This window comes from Triticum aestivum, chromosome 1B (assembly GCF_018294505.1).
Source record: "Triticum aestivum cultivar Chinese Spring chromosome 1B, IWGSC CS RefSeq v2.1, whole genome shotgun sequence".
NCBI classification, from domain to species: Eukaryota; Viridiplantae; Streptophyta; class Magnoliopsida; order Poales; family Poaceae; genus Triticum; species Triticum aestivum.
The window spans coordinates 99124060-99144211 of NC_057795.1; the positions used below are offsets into that span (position 1 = coordinate 99124060).

General features: G+C 44.9%; 2 protein-coding genes across 2 annotated transcripts; one reads left to right on the top strand and one right to left on the bottom strand.

The window, feature by feature from the left end:
• Nucleotides 1-7867: 7867 nt before the first annotated feature.
• On the top strand, nucleotides 7868-9181 carry LOC100136995 (ocs element-binding factor 1). Its single transcript, XM_044530528.1, has one exon. It carries the CDS (start codon nucleotides 8386-8388, stop codon nucleotides 8836-8838), a length of 453 nt encoding a protein of 150 aa, XP_044386463.1. The 5' UTR covers nucleotides 7868-8385; the 3' UTR covers nucleotides 8839-9181.
• A 2330-nt stretch (nucleotides 9182-11511) lies between these two features.
• On the bottom strand, nucleotides 11512-19272 carry LOC123110102 (homeobox protein knotted-1-like 10). Its single transcript, XM_044530540.1, has 5 exons — nucleotides 18990-19272; nucleotides 18746-18868; nucleotides 18516-18657; nucleotides 12152-12405; nucleotides 11512-12040 (listed from the first exon to the last, which is right to left on the bottom strand). Exons 1-5 carry the CDS (start codon nucleotides 19194-19196, stop codon nucleotides 11843-11845), a joined length of 924 nt encoding a protein of 307 aa, XP_044386475.1. The 5' UTR covers nucleotides 19197-19272; the 3' UTR covers nucleotides 11512-11842.
• Between the last annotated feature and the right edge of the window lie 880 nt (nucleotides 19273-20152).

Here is a 20152-nt window from a genome sequence, read left to right on the forward strand (position 1 = left end):
TACCGTCGATCAAAGCAAGATAAGATGCATAAAAGATAAACATCACATGCAATCAATATAAGTGATATGATATGGCCATCATCGTCTTGTGCTTGTGATCTCCATCTCCAAAGCACCGTCATGATCACCATCGTCACTGGCGTGACACCTTAATCTCCATCATAGCATCATTGTCGTCCTGCCAACTATTGCTTCTACGACTATCGCTACTGCTTAGTGATAACGTAAAGCAATTACAGGCCGATTGCATTGCATACAATAAAGCGACAACCATATGGCTCCTGCCACTTGCCGATAACTCGGTTACAAAACATGATCATCTCATACAATAAAATATAGCATCACGTCTTGACCATATCACATCACAACATGCCCTGCCAAAACAAGTTAGACGTCCTCTACTTTGTTGTTGCAATTTTTACGTGGCTGCTACGGGCTGAGCAAGAACCGTTCTTACCTACGCATCAAAACCATAATGATAGTTCGTCAAGTTAGTGCTGTTTTAACCTTCTCAAGGACCGAGCGTAGCCACACTCGGTTCAACTAAAGTTGGAGAAACTGACACCCGCCAGCCACCTGTGTGCAAAGCACGTCGGTAGAACCAGTCTCGTGTAAGCGTACGCATAATGTCGGTCCGGGCCGCTTCATCCAACAATACCGCCGAACCAAAGTATAACATGCTGGTAAGCAGTATGACTTGTACCGCCCACAACTCACTTGTGTTCTACTCGTGCATATAACATCTACGCATAAAACCTGGCTCGGATGCCACTATTGTGGAACGTAGTAATTTCAAAAAAAATCCTACGCACACGCAATATCATGGTGATGCAGAGCAACGAGAGGGGAGAGTGTGTCCACGTACCCTCATAGACCGAAAGCGGAAGCATTAGCACAACGCGGTTGATGTAGTCGTACGTCTTCACGATCCGACCGATCAAGTAACGAACGTACGACACCTCTGAGTTCTACACACGTTCAACTCGATGATGTCCCTCGAACTTCGATCCAGCCAAGCTTTGAGGGAGAGTTTCGTCAGCACGATGGTGTGGTGACGATAATGATGTTCTACCGACGCAGGGCTTCGCCTAAGCACCGCTACGATATTATCGAGGTCGATTATGGTGGAGGGGGCACCGCACACGGCTAAGAGATCCAAGGGATCAATTGTTGTGTCTATGGGGTGCCCCCCTCCTCCGTATATAAAGGAGTGGAGGAGGGGGGTGGCCAGGTGGAGGAGGCGCGCCCAAGGGGGGAGTCCTACTCCCATCGGGAGTAGGACTCCTCCTTTTCCTATTTGGAGAGGGAGAGGGAAGGAAGAGGAAGAAGGGAGGAAGGAAGGGGGGAAGCCCCCCTCCCAATTCGGATTGGGCTTGGGGGGCGCCCCCTCCCTTGCTCCTTTCCCCTCCTTTCCACTAAAGCCCATTAAGGCCCATATACCTCCCGGGGGGGTTCCGATAACCTCCCGAAGCTCCAGTATTGTCCCAATCTCACCCAGAACCATTCCGGTGTCCAGATATAGTCATCCAATATATCGATATTTATGTCTCTACCATTTCGAGACTCCTCGTCATGTCCGTGATCACATCCAGAACTCCGAACTACCTTCGGTACATCAAAACACATAAACTCATAATATAACTGTCATCGAACTTTAAGCGTGCGGACCCTACGGGTTCGAGAACTATGTAGACATGACCAAGACATGTCTCCGGTCAATAACCAATAGCGGAACCTAGATGCTCATATTGGCTCCCACATATTCTACGAAGATCTTTATCGGTCAAACCGCATAACAACATACATTGTTCCCTTTGTCATCGGTATGTTACTTGCCCGAGATTCGATCGTTGGTATCTCAATACCTAGTTCAATCTCGTTACCGGCAAGTCTCTTTACTCGTTACGTAATGCGTCATCCCGTAACTAACTCATTAGCTACATTGCTTGCAAGGCTTATAGTGATGTGCATTACCGAGAGGGCCCAGAGACACCTCTCCGACAATCGGAGTGACAAATCCTAATCTCAAAATACTTCAACTCAACAAGTACCTTCGGAGACACCTGTAGAACACCTTTATAATCACCCATTTACGTTGTGACGTTTGGTAGCACACAAAGTGTTCCTCCGGTAAACGGGAGTTACATAATCTCATAGTCATAGGAACATGTATAAGTCATGAAGAAAGCAATAGCAACACACTAAATGATCAAGTGCTAAGCTAACGGAATGGGTCAAGTCAATCACATCATTCTCCTAATGATGTGATCCCGTTAATCAAATGACAACGCATGTCTATGGTTAGGAAACTTAACCATCTTTGATTCACGAGCTAGTCAAGTAGAGGCATACTAGTGACACTATGTTTGTCTATGTATTCACACATGTATTATGTTTCCGGGTAATACAATTCTATCATGAATAATAAACATTTATCATGATATGAGGAAATAAATAATAACTTTATTATTGCCTCTAGGGCATATTTCCTTCACACATACCTTGATAAAGTTTTGAAGAAGTTCAAAATGGATCAGTCAAAGGAAGGGTTCTTGCCTGTGTTACAAGGTGTGAAGTTGAGTCAGACTCAATGCCCGACCACAACAGAAGATAGAGAGAAAATGTAAGTCATTCCCTATGCCTCAGCCATAGGTTCTATCATGTATGGTATGCTGTGTACCAGACCTGATGTGTGCCTTGCTATAAGTTTAGCAGGGAGGTACCAAAGTAATCCATGAGTGGATCACTGGATAGCGGTCAAGAACATCCTAAAGTACCTGAAAAGGACTAAGGATATGTTTCTCATTTATGGAGGTGACAAAGAGCTTGTCGTAAATGGTTACGTCGACACTAGCTTTGACACTGATCCGGATGAGTATAAGTCATGATTCGGATACATATTTTTATTGAATGGTGGAGCTGTTAGTTGGTGCAGTTCCAAGCAGAGCGTCGCTGCGGGATCTATGTGTGAAGCAAAGTACATAGCTGCTTCAGAAGCAGCAAACGAAGGAGTCTGGATGAAGGAGTTCATATCCGATCTAGGTGTAATACCTAGTGCATCGGGTCCAATGAAAATGTTTTGTGACAATACTGGAGCAATTGCCTTGGCGAAGGAATCCAGATTTCACAAGAAGGCCAAACACATCAAGAGACACTTCAACTCCATCCAAGATTTGGTCAAGGAGGGAGACATAGAGATTTGCAAAATACATACAGATCTGAATGTTGCAGACCCATTGACTAAGCCTCTTCCATGAGCAAAACATGATCAGCACCAAGACTCCATGGGTGTTAGATTCATTACAATGTAATCTAGATTACTGACTCTAGTGCAAGTGGGAGATTGAAGGAAATATGCCCTAGAGGCAATAATAAAGTTGTTATTTTATATTTCCTTATTCATGATAAATTCTTTATTATTCATGCTAGAATTGTATTAACCAGAAACTTGGTACATGTGTGAATACATAGACAACACAACGTGTCCCTAGTATGCCTCTACTAGACTAGCTCCTTGATCAAAGATGGTTAGGTTTCCTAGCCATGGACATGAGTTGTCATTTGATAACGGGATCACATCATTAGTGGAATGATGGATGGACAAGACCCATCCGTTAGCTTAGCATAATGATTGTTCAGTTTTATTTCTACCGCTTTCTTCGTGTCAAATATATATTCCTCCGACTATGAGATTATGCAACTCCCGGACACCGGAGGAATGCCTTGTGTGCTATGAAACGTCACAACGTAACTGGGTGATTATAAAGATGCTCTACAGGTATCTTCGAAGGTGTTTGTTGGTTGGCATAGATCGAGATTAGGATTTGTCACTCCGAGTATCGGAGAGGTATCTCTGGGCCCTCTCGGTAATGCACATCATATGAAGCCTTGCAAGCAATGTGACTAATGAGTTAGTTGCGGGATGATGCACTACGGAATGAGTAAATAGACTTGCCAGTAACGAGATTGAACTAGGTATGAAGATACTAACGATCGAATCTCGGGCAAGTAACATACCGATGACAAAGGGAATAACTATATTGACATTGCGGTTCGACCGATAAAGATCTACGTAGAATATGTGGGAACCAATATGAGCATCCAGGTTCCGCTATTGGTTATTGACCGGAGAGGTGTCTCAGTCATGTCTACATTGTTCTTGAACCCGTAGAGTCTGCACGCTTAACGTTCGATGACGATTGGTATTATATGAGTTATGTGTTTTGGTGACCGAAGGTTGATCGGAGTCCGGATGAGATCATGGACATGACGAGGAGTCTCGAAATGGTCGAGAGGTAGAGATTGATATATTGGAAGGTTATATACGGACACCGGAATGGTTCCGAAGAGGTTCGGGGATTTTTCGGAGTATCGGGAGGTTACCGGAACCCCCCCCCCCCCCCCCCGGGAAAGTTAATGGGCCACATGGGCCTTGGTGGAGAGGAGAGGGCAGGCCACGGGAGGTGGCACCCCCCCAAGCCAATCCGAATTGGACAAGGGGTGGGGGCACGGCCCCCTTTCCTTCTCCCTATCCACCTCTTTCCCATTTCCCCCTCTCCGTAAGAAGGAAAAGAGTGGGGGGGGGATCCTACTAGAAGTGGAGTCCTAGTAGGACTTCCCCCTCCATGGCGCGCCCCTGGTGGCCGGCCTCCTCCCCCTCCTCCTTTATATACGGGGGCGGGGGGCACCCCAAAGGCACAACAATTGTCTTAGACGTGTGTGGTGCCCCCTTCCATCGTTTACTCCTTCGATAGCATTATCGTAGTGCTTAGACGAAGCCTTGCACGGATCACATCACCAACACCGTCATCCCGCCATCGTGCTGACGGAACTCATCGACTCCATCGACACTCTACTGAATCAAGAGTTTAAGGGACGTCATCGAGCTGAACGTTTGCAGAATTCGAAGGTGTCGTACGTTCGGTACTTGATCAGTTGACTCGAGAAGACGTTCGACTACATCAAGCGCGTTAAGTTAACGCTTCCGCTTTTGATCAACGAGGGTACATGGACACACTCTCTCCTCTGTTGCTATGCATCTCTTAGATAGATCTTGCGTGAGCGTAGGATTTTTTTTGAAATTGCATGCTACGTTTCCTAACAAGCCTTACTCATGGTAGTGTATTGTACATGGTGCTCCAGCTATTTTGTTGCGTGTCGTTGGTCGCATTGGCTCTCTTTCTTTTTGCTTGCTCTTCTTTTTTTACCTTTTTGATTGTGATATTGTGTCATTGCAGAGGTCCAGTGTACTCCCACCGTTCCTAAATGTAAGTCTTTTTAGAGATTTCACTACAAACTACATACGGATGTATATGGACATATTTTAGAGTGTAGATTCACTTATTTTGATCCGTATCTAGTCCATAGTGAAATCTCTAAAAAGACTTATATTTAGTAACTGAGGGAGTAATTGTTATCATTTTTTAGCATACTATATTTTCTAAAAAGGTGAACCTAGCTGCACCATACTGCTCTTGCGCAATTTTAGACACAACCCTAGCAAATACGATAATGAGTTGTTAGTCTATTCGGCCACGGCATCATCCCAGAGACATGGATCCACCATTCGGCTTTGCCATTTTCTTACAAGTTGCAGTATACTTTTGTGCGAATTCACCCCTGCCACTCGGAGAGTAACAAAAATAAGATAGAAGCCGTCAGAACTAAGAAACAGTAAAATGTGACTATTTTTGTCAACAAGGTAAAATGTTGTCAAAAGATCACAAGAGGAGACAAAGTTAACACTCCTAGAATTTACCGTTAAAAATCACAGAAAGAGAACGACACCAATTATTAAGGAAAAGAATCGGCCAGTAAACTGTAAAAAGAAAAACGAGACCATCCAATACTAGCCCTTGAAGATACATTTTTATGGAATTACCGTTATATATTCAAACACCATGGTGGTAATAGAATTTACCGTTAAAAATCACAGAAAGAGAACGACACCAATTATTAAGAAAAAGGATCGGCCATTCGGCCAGTAAAACTGTAAACAAAACATGCGCTTTAACGCCGGTGCACGCTTACGCGCGCTTCAATCGATTTAATATTGCACGCCTGAACTGGGGTGCACGAATGTCCAACGGAGGGGTAAAGAAGAAAAAGGCAACCGTCTCCGGCCGGTTCCTTGCGGATGCACCTCGTTCACACGATGCGACGTCGTGACCACGAAGGGGTTGGCATGCTTCGCCTTAAAACGCAATGAACAAACTTTTTAAAAATCAGTTAACCAATTGTTAACTCCTCCGATGGAGTGCTTTACCACCAGGGAAGCTTCCAAACCAGCCCTGGCGGCAAGGGCACGCACGAGGACCGGCGGCACAAGAAAAAGGCAGATGGTTCCGAGGACCTTATTTTTCTTCTCCTTTTCTTCTTAGACCGGGTTTAGCTTAGCTTCAAGAGATAAACTCCAAGAGACAAGACAAGAAAAGAGGCGGGCATCTAGAGATGGAATATGCTCCGGGGAAAGAAGGTCCCTGTCAACCTCAGCCAATCCGGATACACATTGGTGCATGCTTCTATTCACCCATTAACTTTTTTCACATACGGAAATTATTTACACACAATATTATAAGTTCTTAGTGCTTTCATCGCGATTTACCTTCATATTCTTCGTGTGTGTGTGTGTAAACTAACAGCTATTACGCCTATGGAAATTAAGCTCGTTCCAAATTTTTCTATGCGCAGGGGAACGTACCTGCTGCTAATAAGTGATTATTATTCTTTGACGAAGTAGGTGTGTTGGTCAATGATTCACGATCTAACCTCTGTTTTCACAGCCGAAACAGCTGCTTTGCGTTTGCTCTCTGCTGGTTTCAAGGCGATTTTATTATATGCGTGACATCAACCGGTTGGCCGCCGCTGCACGCTTCTTGGCCTTGGGCTTTGTTGGACGTCTTCCTGCCGTCTTCCCCTGCCATGGAGGATATGGATTGCATTTGAAACATGTAATCCGTGGGCAAATTTGGCACTACCTTTTTTTTTTGGTTTTTTTGGTTAATAGTAGTGGGAATTAGTTGTCGATTAGATATTTGCAAAGTTTGGGAGGACTTTAATGGCCAGCAACAGCTGGGGGCATGTGCGTGAAGGCGTGAAGGGGTCCACGGGTCACAGCTTTTTTGGCCGCGTCCATCGTTTCGGTTTGGTCAATCAATGGGCTGCTTCCTTCCAGTGTAGCTTTTGCGTTTCCACCCTCGTTAAATACCCGATTTCTTAGATTGTTTCCGAAGATTGGGTGCAAATGCATCAATGCCTTTTACAACGATTTGTTGGTTCACAATTGGTTTTGATTTTCCTTACATTTGGTTCTCTAAAATGAGCTTCTTGAATGCATTTTTTTTCTCTAAATTTTACTTAAAATAGTACATCTTTCAAAATTTGTAATGGATGTGAAGAGTTTGCCACACCACCTGTACAAGTACATAGGAATCGTCCTGGAATCTACATACAAGTTTCTGAAATCGCACTTTCTCCCTGAATTCGAACAAACTTATTTACATTTTTTTACAAAGGTTATTCACCGGCGTTTGGTTGATTAGTTGAGAATGTCCTATGCTGCATCTGAAATGACCCATCTGTTGCCTAGACGCTGGGCCAACAAAAATTACTAACATCATTTTTTTACCACTTACCACTATGTGCATTAACGGATGTTTGCTTGGTAGGATTTCGGCGAAACTAGATGGACTTATAGCGAATACCCTGCTTTCCTGCGTGTGGAATTGCAAAAGTGCAATAGAAAGATATCTCCAAAGCGAAGTTAAAAAATAGCCCATGACAGGTTGTCCCTCAGAAAATGCCGCCCACCTTCCCCATTTCCAAAAATACCCAGAATGCCCTCCAATCCACCTATAAATAGACCCTCTCCCAGCGCTTAGAAACCTTCCCCATCATCTCTACCTGCTTATGCATTAGAGCCCCCGGTGTTGACTTCGATTTGCAGCTAAGTCCTGCTCTCCTTTCCTTTCAGTCCTTGTAGCTTCTTTTTTCCTTGCAGTCTACTCCCTGTTCCGTTGCAAATAAGCCCCTGAGCTCTGTCACATTCTAGCCTCGACTCCTTGGTCTTGGGAGGAGTTCGTCGCAGATCCGATCTAGAGAGCCTCCCCGCACCACCCATGTTTACCTTCCCCTTCCTCTGACGGCCGCCGCCCCCCGATGAAGCTGCGCGTTCGCTGCCGCTCCCACTCCTTCTCCGTCGCCTTCCTCTACTGGTTCTACGACTTCTCATGAACTCCTCGCCCCTCGAGAACGCCGCATCCATCCAGCCTCTAGTTGATTAGTAGATCCAGCCTCGTTTCTTCCACGTTCTTGCCTTACTCCTTCCCGCCATCCAAGAAAAGAGAATTTCCTTTTCTGGTTCTTGGATCAAGAACCCGACCGGCCATGTCGTCGCCGTCGCGCCGGAGCTCCAGCCCCGAGAGCAACATCGACGGCGGCAGCGGCAGCGGCTCCGCCGGTGACGAGCGCAAGCGCAAGAGGATGCTGTCCAACAGGGAGTCGGCGAGGCGGTCCCGCGCGCGCAAGCAGCAGCGGATGGAGGAGCTCATCGCCGAGGCCAGCCGCCTCCAGGCCGAGAACGCGCGCGTGGAGGCCCAGATCGGCGCCTACACGACCGAGCTGACCAAGGTTGACGGCGAGAACGCCGTGCTCCGCGCGCGCCACGGCGAGCTCGCCGGGCGGCTGCAGGCGCTCGGCGGCGTCCTGGAGATCTTCCATGTGGCCGGTGCGCCCGTTGACATCCCAGAGATCCCGGACCCGCTGCTCCGCCCATGGCAGTCCCCGTTTGCGCCCCAGCTGGCCGCCGCCGGTGGCATGCCGGACGCGTTCCAGTTCTGAGCCAAGACAAGTCATGCCACTGCGACATTGCGCCACCATGGATAAGAAGTTGCTGATTACTGCTGCACTACTGCTGCTGAATAGTATTAGTGCTACTAGTTTGTTTGGTTCATGTTTAATTATGGTTTGATTCGTGTCGCTTATGGTAATCCTAGACCATTATTAGTACTTATTTTGTGATTGTAATCTTGCCTATCGTGTCCTGTGCTCCTACCCAGTGGATATGGATAAGAACAATGTAATTGATGTGGTGGAGCACAGCGGATTGTGCCTATCTTTGTGTTGATTTGTAATACCATCTTGACATGGAACCTATATATGTTTGCATCAAATTATTTAGCTATGTGTTGCTCTGGCAAGTGTTTGATTGAATTTTATGAAATGATCCAGGTTGATTGTTGAGTGTTGATTATGTTATGTTTGTATGTAGAAATGTTTAAGTCTCCTTTTGCCAAAATTAGATCACTCACAGGGATTGTATCTGAATGCACTCCTTTTTACCTAGTATATGTGTTGTGAACCTGTGATGACCGGAGAATTGTTAAAAATCCAAAATGGAGATGCCATACTCTAGCATTTGCCATTGTATGCATATTTTATACTCTAGCATTTGCCATTGCATGGATATTTTATTGAAAATTTGCGTTTATTGTGATTGGCTTTTGTTTACAACATTGGCAACCACCAATGTTGTTCAACTTTGCCTATAGGTATAGGATATGGTAACACTAAAAAGTGATATCCATTGTATCTGCTCTGTTTCCGCCCCTACTCGAATGTTTGTATTATTTGCTAATTATCCTTCAAGTAGTTTTTATTCTAAAAAATAAATAAATTAGTCCGTTAAGGTGTTAAGCTTCTAGCTCGCTTCTTAACAAACTGAGTCAATCATTGGTTTTAGCTTACCAAACAAGCTAACGAGTCGCACGATCAAACTTGTTAAGCTCCTAATACAACACAACACATATTTCCTATCTTAAGTGACAACGTTTAATGGCATCTTGACCTATCTATTCCATCGAATCCACTCAACCCAGCCCATGGGTGGCAGTAACTAGGACATCTCCTCCCATGTCACTATCCCCCTTGATAAAATCATAGCCGCACGTCCGCCCCCGTAGGCCCCCCCTTATACTCTACACCCAAAGCAAAAGGGGGTAACCCGTATTAACGAGAGCTCACGAGCTTCAAACAAACATAGTTGGGGATGGTTTCGCTCGTTAAGCATATCGAGCTTAACAAGCCAAGGCTTAATAGTTACTTCCTCCGTTTTAAAATAGATGATTTAACTTTGTACTAACTTTAATACAAAGTTAGTATAAGTTAGATCATCTATTTTGAAACGGAGAGAGTATGAGCTTAACGAGCCGAGCAACTAGTTAATTCATCCTTAGGTGGATCTACATGCCTTACATGTCTGAGGTGGTGGCACGATGGTGAAGGAGGTTGCACCATGTGGAATATGGCTCTCTTGGTTCCATCCTCGTCCAGGCATGCTATCTCTAGCGAAGTCATGGAGCTCGTGATTTTTGGATTCGATTGGTTGAATTTACACTAGATTACACATTCCTTCGATGACCCTTGGTTCTTGTTGGTGATGGTGGTGGAATATTTTATAGATCATGTAAGAGGGTTTCTTCTTCCTCGGTGTTCTTCTGGCATCAATATCGATCTTGCTTTTTGACCTAGTTGAAGCTTCTCTTTCTTTTCCCGTGTTGAAGCCAAATGGTACATATATGATTTGATGTCCCCAACCGACTTGTAATCGGATTTTGCAGCCCATGGTGGAGTGGTGGAGCATCGAATTCCTTTCTATCGAGTGGTGGAAGTGTAGAAAAAAGACTTTTTGTACTGTGTTGGGCTTGTCGTTCAGTTGTAAATCGGTGTCTTGCAGCGACCGGGCTTTTTGTTTTTTGGTGTGTGTGTGTTGGAGGGGGGGGGGGGGGGTTAATTCATTTTTGGAGTATCCTAATTTGATTCTTTATCAGAATTTCTACCTTTTTAATGGCATGCCCAATTAAGGTTTTCTAATTTTGTGGGTTGAATTCAACCATTGCCCAAGAGACACGAACAAGGTGGCTCATGAATTAGCTAGGTTTGATACTCCCTCCGTCCCAAAATAAGTGTCTCAACTTTGTACTAGCTTTAATACAAATTTGTACTAAACTCAAGATACTTATTTTGATATGGAGGGAGTACATTGTTGGTTAATGAAACCCATTACAGGTTTTTTTTTGTTTGCAAATGGGACACTTCCATTGATCAGGATGGTCTAATACATTCGACAGAACATAGATTACCAACTTCTACAGGCCCCCACAGGTGAGTGAACCCGCAGTGCGTACAGCTTAACTTGCGTATGCTGTTGTTTGAAGCCATGAAGGCCTTCTCTAAAGAAAAATATCTGGGATCTGAACTGGGTACTTCTACCGTTCAGGCCGAATTTTAGCTGGGCCAAACCCAAATTTAGTTCCGGTTAATGATTGACATGAGGAACTGTAGCAACAATAATGGAGGTAAAGCAAATAACGACATCTCCAGTATCTCAAAATCAGCTCACATATATCCTGAGCCGCCACAGGAACCCAATCTCTTCGTTTTTTGTCAATAGCTGTAGCAAAATTTGCCACAGCAAAGACAGCGACATATGAATTATGGATATACTTTCAAAGATGGAAAAAGAAGAAACTGATACTTATTCACATTGCCTTTGATTCCTCCCTATCCAGTATTCCAGTGTGGTTTCACTGGCAAATCCCTGGGGATACAGACAATCTGATTATAGTACTCTAGTAGCTTCAGAAAAGATTTTACAGGTCACCCTGTAGTAGTAGCTTCAGAAAAGTTTCCCCTTACAGCGCCCATGTACTACATACACAATAATTGAGAAAATGATCATGGGGCTGCTCATCGTTTGATGTATCTGATATCACCCCTTCCTTGCTAGTCACACAACCACCGTGTCTGTGTGCAGAAGAGCTTCATGCCCGCGGGAAATGAGCAACTATCTCATGCTGTCCGTGCCGAAGCAGAGTGCCGTACTGGAAGAGGATCCCCCTTCTCCTCCGGCGACACCCTCCGTGAGCGCGAATCGCATGTCCTCCGACGGCTTCCAATGCCGCTTCCTCTGGTTGACGAACCAGTTGTTGATCTGCCTCGGGTCGAGGCCCGTCATCGCGGCGAGCCTCACCTTATCCTCTTCCTGCAAACACCACAGCATGTACCCATGAACGATGATCGGCGATCAAAGTTTGATGCAGCAGGGGAGGGAGATTTTCATTGCCGAAAGAAAGGGGCGAGGCGCGGCATGTACCGTGGGGTAAGGCCAGCGGTAGTGTGTGTTCCACCAGTCTATGAGAGCAAGCCGAGCATCCTTGGGGAGCTTTCCTTTCTTCCTCTTCTTCAGGAACTCGGTCCGGAGGTGGCTGAGGCAGCCGCTGTACTTGTTCAGCAGCATTTCCCTGAGCTCGCGGTTGGCCAACCGGGAGCTCTGCTCTTGCATTCCAGCATCGGATGCACCGGTGTCCCCTGAGCACGGCTCGTCCTCCGATGACTCCACCATTTCATCTTGCATCATGGACACACCCCAAATCAGACATGCATTTAGACAAAATGAAGTGTGGCGTCAGGATCAGGTTGCATGGCAGTAATACGGTGCAGAGACAGAACTAGAACAGGACAACATCGATAGGCAGACAAGTGCAGATAATCAGTTGTTCGTACAGAAACTACACAGAAGCACATTCAGAACCCAAAGGCGCTGCTGGATACTTAACAAACAACAATATGGGTAGCTGCAGACAGAAAATCTTCTGGAAAATGTCTAAGAAAAGACGATCGAATGAACTTCAGAACTGGAAGTTTCTCCATGAGAATGTGCTATGCAGTGTATCTAGAAATATACTTCTAAAAGAGCACCGGAATGAATGAAACCTGATAATCGGTTGGTTAATAAATCTGTACTAACAAGTATTAGCCCGAAAACCCAGTAAGTCTAAGAAAATGGGATGAAAAGCAGGCCACTTTTATCTATCAAACCCTAAATGAATGAACATTGGTTCACATCTAGGGCCAAACTGATTAATTCAGTTTGTGCTTCGGGAAACAGGGACTAGATAAGCATTCTTTCGCCGTGACCAGCGTTTTGTGGAGCTATTCCTCCAGCTGCTGTGTCGGTAGGAAACACTTCATGTACTGCAATCAAGTGCTATGTAAGCAAATGGCTCTTTTGTATTGTGAGTTGAGTTTCATTAGTACAAGTCGTACCTTCTGAAGCTTAAGTTCTGAAAAAAAAACCTTTTTTGAACCAACCGAGGCATCAGAAAAAACAACTTCAACCTATCTAATTATGGATGCAACTACGGTTAGGATTGGAATTTGTAGTGCCTGTTTGGTCATCAGCTGAGACTTCAAGAATTTGCAAAGGCAGAAAGATGAGAGGCATTTTTTTGCATTACCTAGGCTTATTTGATTTTTGATATCTTTGACCCTAAGAGGTGGTTTACGAAAGAGAGAGAGAGCTCACTGTCCAATTAGGAGCACTCGGAACTACAGGTTTGTTTAATTTGACACAAATAGATGCTGGGCTCATACAAACTGCATCGAGGATGGTTGATGTTATGAACTTGAGGTTGAAGTTCTAGGGTGTAATAATAATAAAATGAAGATCTAGCGGCGACATAAAAATGGAGCAGATGAGCCCAGCAGCCAAATTGGGTTTCTGTTTTGGCCCGACAAATAGTAAATAAAATTTTAAAATTCTGATTTATTTTGTAGATGTTCATGTTAGTGTAGCAAGAGTGCTTTACAATTTAAAAATTCTGATTTTTTGTAGATGTTCATGTTAGTGTAGCAAACAACTCAGTCTGTGGAGGTTAGCAATATGCTTCGTCAGTGAAACAAAATTAAGTGTAACATTAGGTGTTAGACTTTTTTTTATGGGTCAAAATGGTTAAGATCTCCCCTAAAAAAATGCAGGTAGCATTGGGATGTGACCATGAACACATCTAAAAGTTTTCAGATATTTTTGACATTCGACAAAAATTGCAGCCAAATTGGATTTCTATAGTTGAAAATACCTATATGGCTATATGAGATTCAGACACATATTTTTTAGCTGTAAAAAGAATGAAAGAATCCAATTGTCATAAGCACATTGGCAGGTCATGTAATAAATAAGAATATTTGGATGTAAATAATCTAGCTAGACAATATTACCATGCACCTGCTTCATTTTAGCATTTGAGTTGTCCATATTTCAAAATTCTAACAATAGGGCATCTTTAGTGAAGTACCTACCTGTTATGAGGCTGCTAGAAGGAGGGCGCGAGAGGGCCGGCCGGGGGCGTTTCTGCCCATGGCCGGGCAAGAGGGAAGGGATTTCCTTCTTAATTCTTGCTTGATTAGATTGATACATCTCCTCTCTTTATATAGAGAGGTTTACTTGACTCCCAAGCAAGGCTTACTTGAACCCTATCAAGCGACCCTTTCTCAAATTAACCCTAAGACTAACGGGCTATACCGCCAGCCCAGACCCATTAGGCCCATTACGTACTCTAACACTATACCCCACCTGGACATGCAGCTTGTCCTCGAGCTGTAGCATAGCCAACTTATAGCCCTCGGCTTGTTTTATTACTCTCAACCTGAAATGGACCTGGACGCTTTATTTTGGACCCCTTAACAGAATCCCGTTAGTCTAGGCCATCAGGCCCGTTACGTACTCTAACACTACCGGACTAACCAGAGGCCTAATTTAAGTTTTTTTTTGAGAAACAGAGTACAGACGTAGATGATCACATACACACACGCAGAGTCCCAATGAACACATGCACGCACACCCTACTCCTATGAGCACCTCCGACAGACTGAGTCGCGTTGAAGTACTATCATAAATAAACTTGTATTATGCAGTGCAATGTGACATTTTGAAATGATGACATGCTTAGTGGATCATTTTAACATTGTTTCCCACATCAGAATTGATGGAGGGGGCACGTTGAGGAGACACTAAAAGATTTATTTTCTTTTTACGGGAAGGAGACACTAAAAGATGACCAGCTCAATTAACAATGTCAAAATATATGGGGCTGAAACCATAATTACAATCGCACATTGGGTGCACAAGGCACAACTCACCATTCTTGAATAAAATCAGAATAGACGACACACTAGTGGGTTTTTTGAATTCAAGCAAACCGTGCATACCGCTATGCATTCTTCAGGACTATTGTGTGAGCACTTACCATAATGGTTTGAACTATTATGAACGTAGTCAGCTATTTAGTGATATTTCATACATGTGAGTATGTGACCATGGGTGGAGACAGGCCCCAGGCAGCCCGGGCCATGGCCTGGGGCATGAGGCCCAGCTCCTTCTGTAGCTGCTACTACAGTGCACGAAGGCATCCTGGGGCCTGGCCCATTCCTGGCTCCACTATTTGACCCACCTAGACCGAGCGAACAATGCCATATAGTATTTCTACTTAAGCATATGCAGAACTAAAATACGTCTAGATACATCCATTTCTTCGACAAGTAGGGAGTACTAAATAGGCTACACATGACCAAGCACAACTTGTATGAACTATGGAATTAGTGCTTTAATATGCATGCAGACTAACTTCCAACTGTTTTGGTAAAATTGTCTCCTTAATGGCAGATAACGAAAAGTGGTAAAATTTGATAGAAAACTAGGAAAGTTCACTACATACATAATGATCATGTTCCATGCTCCTTTGTACTCCCTCCGTCCCAAAATTATTGTCTTAGATTTGTCTAAATACGGATGTATCTACATCCGTATTTAGACAAATCTAAGACAATAATTTTAGGACGGAGGGAGTAGTACCCAACAGTGGCAGAGCTTAGTGAGGGCCAGAGTGGGCCATGCTCCCAACAAAAAATATTTCCTTATATTAACACCCCATATCTAAAACTATTTGTGTCAAATTTGACATAGTACACCAGATTACCGCTGCCCCCAACTCCTTAAGGTTCATTTAGGCCTCTCTCAAATCCCGTTGAAGCTCCGCCACTGGTACCCAGTACATTTCTACTTGGGTGCCATATATATTAGAAGGCGGGAAAAACAAAACCTTTACTGTTTTTGCCACAAGAAAATTGCTTGATATTTGGTATATATAAGACCCATAACATGTTTAATATGTCTCAGCCATCACAATGACAACATTTCCTTTTAAATTTATTGAACATCTTAAGTTCCCAAAACCTTGTGTGTTTTCACTACTCCAATCTCACATGTTCATGATGGAAAGATGAGTAATTCATACAACCCCCCTTTCTTTTTGCCAATATTGCAAATCAAGGCCACACTTTTGAGAGCGTATATTTCGCATAACTATGATATCTCTGACATAACAGGTGCACAAAACCATACTTTTAAGGATGGATTTGACATAACTTGCACCTTCTTCGATATAGCTTTGCCAGCTTGTTAGCATTGATATTCTGTGGAAAACAATTTTTCATAGAATACAATGCTAACAAGTTGACATTAACCATTGGATAGTTAGTGGGTCTAGTTTTTCAACACCACCACAAACCATAAAACCTTGGGTTTCTGAGATGCTATGTAAAAAAGTGTCTATACATGCCTAAATGTGTTTTCTTACAAATTGTTTTGCTAAAATATGTATTTTAAAGAGAAAGCTCTGGGAAATATTGATGGATTTGTGGATGTAGAAGGGCTCAAGAAAAAATTGCTCCAGGCTAAAACAACACCATAGCCTTGTTAATCTTTAACCAGTTAAGTTGATACACAAGAAATTAATATAAAATCCTACGATCAAAACTGCAACTAGAAGAACATACTCCTACTTAGGGCATCTCCAACGCTGTCCATCAAAACGTCACATCGGACTCATCGGACTCCGACACCGCCCACACAAACCAGACCGTGTGGTCCAGACAATTTGTGCCATCCAACGCTGTGCAACAAATGTCCTTGGACCGGCCCGCACATCCGAATTCCCGCAAACCGGAACAAAGCTAGGGGTGGTTTATGGATGTTTGGACAACCGCCACATCGGACTCCGACACTGCCCACACAAAAACCCAACTTAGAGCACTGCCTTTCTCACGCCACACCCCCCTCTTGTTGTGTATCTACGTAGTTCGAGACCGATGGCGCCGCTGTACCACCTACTCCGCCGCTCCACCCGGCCGCCAGCCCCGACTTGTCTACTCCTCCCTTCCACCCTTGGTCTGGCCACCGCTCAGGTACCCTCCGCCCCTACACATTGCGTCCATGGCGGACACTACGCCTGGAGTGTTTAGCCAAATGCCAGTCAAATTTATGGACGTTTTTGTTGTTTACTTTGAAGCAAACACAAAACACGATGGATTCGGCCACAGGGTACTTCTATCGATCTTCCAAAACAGAATATGGCGATGTTTGAGGAATTTATCCAAATGCATTAACAGATTTAGCATCGAGCAACTCATGAGCAGTTTCAGAATGATCTAGTTGAGCATTTGTGGATGTGTCGAGGGGAGAACTAAAATTATTTTCCGAATAAGTTGAATTCAAATTTGAACCATTTTATTGAAAAACTTCATGCTTCAACATGATTATGGATGAAGGATGATATTTATCTTTAATTATTTTAAGTGATCTGGATATATAAGAAAGAAAAAGAACAAGGGCAGACATTTGGTGTATGGGGTTGGATGGCAGCCCCTACCCGTTGTCCATGGACGCGTCCGGATGTGTCTGCGGACGTTTGGCGTGTTCGTCTTTTGATGGATGGCGTTGGAGATGCCCTCAGTAGCTATAAGTGTACAACTCACATGAAAAAAATCTCGAGCCCATTATCTTCAAATGAGATTTGGTTACAAAAAATTCCTGAGGCTGTCAAACAGGTGTGTCTGCCTTTCATCTAGATGAGAAATAACTATGGCTAATCTAACTTCTACACAGATGGATTTTACACGGAGATTCGTAGGGATTTCTTTTCTTTTCTTGTTTTGTTTGATTAATCAAGTAGTCTAGGAGTTAGACGAGACTTTGTTACTAGAAGTAATTCAATAAAGCACGACGAAACAAAATAAAGTTTCGGTGAATGAGCAACAAGAAGATCCCCACTTGCCCCCACAGCAACAATAATAAAAAAAGGCTTCGCCATTGGGAACCAGTGATTAATAAGCAGCAAGCAAGAGCAAGATTCTTTCTTTCCCTAAGCCATCCCATCCTAGGTCTCTCTCAGGTTCCATCACCGGCCCGGCCTGCAAAGTCTACAAGTGGTAGGCTAGCAGCTACTCCTAGTAGTACCTCACTAGCCTCTATAGAGAGAGAGAGAGAAGGATCTGGAGAGAGATATGGAGAGAGATATAGAGAGAGAGTGAGAAGGATCTGGAGAGAGATATGGAGAGAGAAGCATGCATAGGTAGGTTGGCTGAGCTACAAGGACGACGGAACCTTGGACAAAACCCTACACGATGTCCCGTCGTCTGACACGCCTGCGCCCCATTGGCATGGAGACGATTTAACCTATCAAGAACACTCATCAAAGCCACATTCACACACAAAGCATCAAACACTTTCACGCAACCGAATCCAAGGCTGCAGAGGACGCGGCTAGCCGGAGAAAATCAAGGCGCGAGATGCAATGCATGTATGCATAATAATTCGCATAATATGCATGCGGATTTTATACCGGAGTGCGGCGAGGTGGCGGTGGCGCCGCCGCCGCAGAGCTTCGTGAGCTGCCAGCGAATGGTGGTGAGTAAGGAAGCGGCTCCGTCCAACGGCCGGGACAGCTCCTCCTTGTACTGCGACAGCAGCCGGCAGTACGCCTCCTGCATCGTCATCTCCACATGTAATAACAAGCAAGAGCTAGCGCGCGAGGATTAAGGGAGTGAGCTGCCGTGAACTTGTTGTACCTACCATGAACTCGTCGAGCTCGGGGTCGAGGCCGATCTCCTCGGCGGCGGCAGCGGCACCTCCGCCGCGCCTCACTGGCCGGCCGATCTCCTCCAGCAGCGAAGCTACCTCCGGCGGCGCTCCCACCTGACAAATCAAGAATCAACGTGGCAATGAATTCTTGGATGATGAGTGAGTGAACTAGCTAGCTCGAGCTACTTATGGACTACTACTGCAGCATGCAAAATGGATTTGGACACAGACGGACCTTGCGGCATTCGATGTAGGCGGAGAGGAGGGAGGGGTAGCGGCGGTGCCCGGCGATCTGCGCCTTCATCAGCTCCGTCAGATCTGCCGGTGGCGGGGGAGGGGGAGGAGAGCTGGCATCACCGGCGACCCCTGACGCCACGCTGCAGGCCGCGCCGCCCTCGCCTCGGCGCGAGATCCCCGGGTGGATGCTGTACAGATCCTCCATCGATCTCCTTCTCCCCCAGGGTGGATGCTGTACTGATGCTTTCTGTCAGTTGGAGAATTTCAATCGACTACGGCGGGCAAATTTGACAAATTTGATCTATAGACAAAATCAAATCATAGAATAAACTATTCATGAAACTATTTCACGCGGATGACCTTTTTGTGTGACGCCCGCCACGAAGGCGCCACACTACACTGTGCAACGCCTCAGAGATAGGCGCTACATTACCAGCGTCGCACACGTGTGATCAAAAAATTAATAAGTGGTGTGCAGCGTCTGAAAGCTAAGCGCCACACTATACAGTATAGCGCCTAACTCCTAGGCGTTGCACTAATGCAGCGCCTAGCTCCCGGGCGTTGCACTAGTGCAACGCCTAAGAGCTAGGCGCCACGGGTCAACCGCGTGAAATAATTTCACGGACAGTTTATTTTGTGATTTAATTTCGTCTGTAGGTTAAATTTGTTAAATTTGCCACTACGGCGTCACGTCGTATAGCGCGAGGCTTGCGTGTGCGATACAAATCATACTCCTACAGATGTTGTGCTACTTCATGCATATGCATTGTCGTGATATTGGACGCGCGCGGCCGATCGCCAAGGATGCGTTTTTTTTTTTTGAATTTTGCCAAGGATGCGTTTAGTAGCCCGCGACCCGCGTATACTTTAGCCAGACCCGTGTACGAAAGAAAATGACCCGTTTAGCTATCCGCATTTACCGTTGGACTTACATAGCACGAACATTAAATCATCTCTAAGCTGCATTCAGAGGAACGCTCAAACCGGTCGTTTTTAAGAAGCCAGACCCGAACGATGCAACCCTAAACATGTGGGCGTGGACGGTTGCCCGCGTGGATGCAGTCCCAAGAAGTCACGTTGTTTGCTGACGCGTTGTCATAAATTACCCTCATATCCCTTCCTCACCGCTCTCTTCCCTCCGCCCCACTCACACCAGCGGCG